The 5,973-nt window shown below is 40.1% G+C and overlaps 1 protein-coding gene across 1 annotated transcript; it reads left to right on the forward strand.

Moving 5' to 3' along the window:
* Positions 1–1,619: 1,619 nt before the first annotated feature.
* Positions 1,620–4,474, forward strand: LOC131682472 (zinc finger protein 709-like). The gene is made up of 4 exons (XM_058963950.1): positions 1,620–1,638; positions 1,715–1,983; positions 2,046–3,881; positions 3,935–4,474. Exons 2-4 carry the CDS (start codon positions 1,738–1,740, stop codon positions 4,448–4,450), a joined length of 2,598 nt encoding a protein of 865 aa, XP_058819933.1. The 5' UTR covers positions 1,620–1,638; positions 1,715–1,737; the 3' UTR covers positions 4,451–4,474.
* The last annotated feature ends 1,499 nt before the right edge of the window (positions 4,475–5,973 follow it).

Genomic DNA, 5,973 nt, shown 5'->3' on the forward strand with positions numbered 1-5,973 from the left:
AATGATATTTAAACTTAATAGACAACCCAAGGACAGCGTTACCATAATCCCAGATTTTTCTGTATTGTCACAGATTTTTTGCACCTTTTTTGATCACAGACTCTTTTTCACAGACAGATTTTTGGCATTTTGATGAAAATTTCACAGATTTCCACAGATTTTTGGAAATATCGTTATTTTTCACAGTTTTTTGGGAAATCTATCACAGATTTTCACAGATTTTTTTTTCCTGTTTCAGTCATCACAGATGGTAAAAAGATTTTTTTGACCGAAACACAGATTTCAATGTGGCATCTCTGCCCAAGGAATGTAATTGCTGCATCAAACTAAACAAATCGACACAGATCTTTCATTAGGGCCTAAGTCGCAATGTACTCAAATGGAGAAAAATCAGTTTCAATATTCGGCGAAGCTTTTCTAAATGTAGTTTTTATTGTAGGTATAAATTACTTTATGGCCGTGTTTTTCCGGAAGCATTTTTCGTTAAACCTTATGACAATATAACAAAGAATTTAATTCTTATGTGCTTTTAGTAGGTAGAAACTAAAAAAATGCTTACGCCCAATTTGCATCCCAGTCGTGATTTCGCCCTTCAGCAACCACCATTTGCGGAAGGGCTAAACTGTGTACATAATTTTCAAAAGGGCGCGGTAAATGGGCTAAACTGACTCTGTCTTGCTGGGTAGGGCTGGGTAAATAGGCGAGCTTGACAGTATACTTTTTAATAGGGCTCAGCAAATGGGCGCATAGAAACCCAATGTAAAAGAAAGGGCGCGTGAATCTTTTCTTTAAATTTCATGAAAATATCGAAATATTCGAATGTTTATGTGCAACAACTATCGAGTAGACATGATCATAGTAGATATTGCTTATCATTTATATAATAGAACCGCCGTTTATTCTTTTATTTGTGAATAATAACCGTACGCCCGCTTCTGTCTAAAAATGTAAGTTTGGCCTTTATATTCCATATGAGAAGAAGGGCCTAACTCGAAATCTCGAAGAAAATGCATGTTTCGCCGTTTTGTTTTCTTTAATTATACATCGAACTAAAAACCATTTTAACTAATTTTCACCTCAATCTTGTAGTATTTTTGTTGCATAATGTCGTAATAGCGAAAACGCAGTTTGTTTACATTTGCGATTTAAGCCCTAATGAAAAATCTATGTCGAAATGCAGAGAAACTTCCCACTGAGACGTCCAAAAAATTGTTTCAAAATCGTTCAACACGGGTCCAACGATGGACGTTTGTTGAACGGTTATTTGGACGATGTCAAAATTGGTCCAACGAACGTCCTTCATTGGACGATTTTGAAACCAACCGTTCTTAGAGGGTTGGCAGTGTAGGAGGCAAATACATTAACAGGGTCCAAATTCGGTTGGTTACCCTATATCAATAGTATTCCTAATATTATGAGTATTATATGAATAGTTTAGAAATGGTTCCAAAGATTTCTGGAATGGTATTTATTTATACGGGATTGTAAAATTCTATTCGGGATTCTTTGGGTTGTTTTATTTTTCCGCGCAGGGAATTTGCAATTTGTTTACCTTTGGTACGCAGTTACGCTTACGCTGTATTCAAAAATCATGACAGATCTGGATTGCAAACGGACGCGGTTGTGACATTTCTGAAAGTAATATGCTAAAATATCGGAAACGTTTTTGTTCATAATTTGTAATTCTTTACAACATTTGCGTTGATTTGGCTAGAATTTTTCTTGAACCGTGAAGTGATGAGTCGGCAAATCGATGGAAAGGAGTCAGCTAGATGTACGGTCAGAATGATCCATCCGAAAAAAGATGCAGCTTCTCCAGTGTCGAATAAAAACAGATTGATCAAAGCAAAACCAACAGTGGATATGGCACCTGTTTGTCGGATCTGTGCACGTACTGGCACGGAACAGGATATGAGTTCGATAGATAGTCAAAGAAGCGATGAAACCATTGCAAATATGATAAGCGATTGTGGAGGAGTACTGGTAAGTAGGGTTAGAAAAAATGTAATTTGAATCCACTGAAATCTTCGGTTATATTCGAACAGGTTTCCCTTGATGACACGCTACCGCAATCTGTATGCTCGACCTGTCTTGGTCGAGTAGAGGATGCCTACAATTTGCGGAAATTGATACGTACCTCGGGCTCTTCTCTTCGAGCAATGTCCAGTCAGCTAAACATGAACATGGGGACTGCGACCCAGCAAACAAATACTGAAAGGTTGATTACAAAAAAAGCGGATAAGTATGTCAATTATCCCACTAAAGATCAGATTGAGAGAGTCGACAAATTTGAAGACTATGATGTTATTCATTTGAAAGGATTTCGTTGCTGCGGGTGCCAAATGATATTTACTTCAAAATTAGAGCTGAAAGAGCATAGTATAAGAAAACACTATGTTAGTAAAGCCACGGTCAGCACAATAACTGCTGCCTTCCAATGTCCTACTTGCTATGAGCGGTTTCCGAACAGGATAAAGTTATTGAATCACTCAAAAAGTTACGAATCCAACGAAATATATCACTGCACGTTGTGCGATGTCGTGTTCGATATAAAATATCGTCTCGAGCAACATCAGAGCTTGAGCAAAGCTCACCGAAATCAGTCAGATGTGTCAACGGTAGATCATGTAGGAGAAGAACCTAAGACTCCAACCAAATTGAAAATTCGATCTAACATACGAAAACGTGTTACGAAAGAGCTGAAATTACCCAGCGAAGAGTTCATTATTAGCACAGAAGATACTTCCGAATACCAGATACTTCATATAGGTGGAGAAAGATGTTGTGGTTGCGATCTTATATTTCGTAATTATCAGGAATTGGTAGATCATTGTACCGTGGTCCATCCAAGTAGCAAAGGAGAGGCAATGTTTGAATGTACTCTTTGCTCGGAGCAGTTCGATCAAGTACAGTCGTTTAACCGACATAATTCTGCTCGTACGCAGAAAGAGCTATACTACTGTAAACTATGCGATTTGGTTATAGATGTGAGATTCCGTTTTGATCAGCATCTTAAGAGCAGTGTTGCACATCAAGCTGCCCTTAAGAAATTAGGCATCAAATCAGCCATACCCCTGGAAGAACGTATGTTGACCGAGAATCGCGCACTGGAAGCTGGTATCGATATCGTTGATATAACGGATATGCGTTGCTGCGGTTGCAATTTTGTTTGCAGTGATAAGGCAGAGTTAGAAAAACACTCCGAAGAAAAACATGGTTCTGAACGAGTTGCTGCAAATGAAGAACGAACGCCAGAATGTAACGTATGTTTCAAGCGATTCAGTTCTCCTGTACTTCTGAAGTATCATCATAATGCTTCTCTGCAGAGTACAGTTTACAAGTGCAAGCAATGTGACTTGCAATCGGAGATAAAATATCAGGTTATGCAGCACGTGGCAAGTGGTGTTCATCCGCCAGTCGAAAAGAAGGCTAAATCAGATGAAATAGAAAAGAAAGTTTACGCCTGTTGTTTTGCTAAATGTACACTTGTGTTTGAAAATTCGTCTGATCTTCTGGAACACGTCAAAAACAGTCATGCATCGAAGCGAAGAGAAAATGCCGAAGAACGAGAATTCGAAGACTTCATATGTTACGTATGTCACAAAAGTTTCCGCAATGAAAAATCCCTACAAATACATCAATTTCCGCGGAGAACAGAAGGGCATGTTTGCCGAACCTGTGGAGCCACCTTTTTGAATCTATCGACCTTTATGACACACGAGAAAACCCACTACGCAATACGAGAGTTTCAGTGTGATTTATGCGATAAAGCGTTCTACGACGAGAGGGCTCTTCGAGTGCACAAAGTCTGTCATAATGAAGAGCGTCCGTATGTTTGTGATATATGTTCCAAGTCGTTCCTAAGGAAGGGTAACTTGAAGGTAATTTTTGTTTTTACATTTAAAATTATTCTCTAGCAACTATTTATACTCAGGTACATAAACGGTGTCATTCCCAAGGAATCTGGGAATGTACACACTGCCAGGAGAAGTTCAAAACCAAGCAATCGCTAGTATTGCACATCCGATATCACACCGGTGAAAAACCGTACCAGTGCCGCTATTGCGAGAACCGATACAGTCACACAACTGACCGCCAGCGCCATGAAATGGCTGCCCACACGAAGGTGCGGCCACATAAGTGTGCCAAGTGCCCGGCAGCTTTCATTCGGAAACGGCAGTTGACAATTCATGAGCGAACGCACACGGGCGAACGACCGTACGTGTGTCATATCTGCGACAAAGGATTCATACAGAATAACTTTTTGACGAAACACCTGGCATCTCACGAAAAAGATGATGAGGAGATGAAGGAACCGGAATATGCCTTTGAACTGGTGGAAGTCGAAAATGTGGAGAACGACTATTTGATAGATGTGGTGGAGGAACAGGTAATAAAGGCTGGGAGTGACGAACAGTCGGACGAAGAAGTAGAAGACGAAGAAGATTAATAAGTGAAATGCGGTAAATTAAAATTAGGCAAATAGTTCCTATACTTTATATCACTACCTTGTGGACAGTAAAAAGAGTTGACCGCTTAGTGGCGAGCTTCGGCCTACAATTTTTATGCATAGAGGTTGTAGAATGGTTCTGGCAGTCGCTAGCGGAGATCGAAGTAAGCGGTGTGTACGAGCGGACTTTTTTTTTGTTTGACGTTTTTGCTCTTGTATATTGCCCATATTGTAATAGAGTAAGAATTGGTGAAGAATATTTTTTTTTTTGGTGGTGTTGTAAGCGGCGACAGAGGTTAAAGATCCGTTAGTTCTGCGTCTAGAACGAGAGGCCTGAAGTGAAAGCATGAAACTCTGCAGTTATTGGCGGAACGTCGTAGCGAATCCCCACATCGTCAATTTATTGATCCAGCTGCGTTTTCATCGATTTGCACACTGGTGGTCAAGCATCATTCTGGGCAGATGAAACATTTTCCGACTTGAAATGAGTCCGCTACAACATGACTACTGCAAAAATCTCGCTCCATAGTTTGCTGGGATCTTTGCAGCATTCTTCTTAATCATCCAACTTGCATGCTGTCGCAGATTCAAATAATTGAGATACGGTTCACATGTCCATTTGTGGAGTATCGGGAAAGTTGTCCCACTCGCAACGGACACTCCAATGACGTAAATGACGGTATGTATAAAGTAAATAAAAAGGTAAGTCTTGAAAGCAATGAATTTAAATTTTCTAAGACACCAAAACGCGTTAGTTCCACGCGCAATTATTAATACAAGGAATCGAAAGTTTGATGACAATACTGATATAAATTTTATAATCGTATTATAGTTGAGCGGCGCTTGCCGACGGGCAAATGACCTCGGAATGTACCGGCTGGGACTCTACAATTCTGAAATGGGTCATTGAAAAATCAGCAGAGCAAACACCTACGTCCCGAAATCGAGTTGCTTACATGCGGGAACCAGCCCATACGCAGGAAACTTTTTTTTTCATGATACCACTGCCAGTCAGTGGGATTTGGAAAGTTAACGCACACATGATTCTGGCAGTCTGACAACATATATTCAATCTAGTACGAATCTGTAGCCTCAATTGGAGCTAGCACCACCTATCAAATTCCACTTTAGTAATTATTGTTTTCGGTTTCTATTTTCCAATATCCCATCGACACAAGCTAACATCGAAATGAATAACTCAAGACGATACGTGAGACTGACTGGAGTGAACATAATATAATGGAAGTTGTAAAATTAGAAAGCGGTGCCGTTCTGGTGAGGCTGATGCAACGGGATGGCCACTGTCTGTTCTCAGCTTTAATAAACGAAAGGTACAAGACAGATGTACCTAGCGATAACCACTACGTATTAGGTTTGTAATGGCTGAGTATTGCGTAACTGAATGAATAAAATACACCTCACTAGTTGTGGTCCTTAGCTTACGCCCATGCAACTCCTACCCCTACCTCCCCGCGGTACTGGCCGGGTATGAGCATATATAATGGAGATCGGGTAACCAACCA

The sequence above is a fragment of the Topomyia yanbarensis genome, chromosome 2, assembly GCF_030247195.1.
Source record: "Topomyia yanbarensis strain Yona2022 chromosome 2, ASM3024719v1, whole genome shotgun sequence".
Taxonomy (NCBI): Eukaryota; Metazoa; Arthropoda; class Insecta; order Diptera; family Culicidae; genus Topomyia; species Topomyia yanbarensis.

Coding starts and splice junctions, on each gene's coding strand:
- LOC131682472 (XM_058963950.1), top strand. CDS start 1,738: ATGAGTCGGCAAATCGATGGAAAGGAGTCAGCTAGATGTACGGTCAGA. Junction 1,984..2,045: donor GCGATTGTGGAGGAGTACTG/GTAAGTAGGGTT, acceptor ATATTCGAACAG/GTTTCCCTTGATGACACGCT. Junction 3,882..3,934: donor TAAGGAAGGGTAACTTGAAG/GTAATTTTTGTT, acceptor ATTTATACTCAG/GTACATAAACGGTGTCATTC.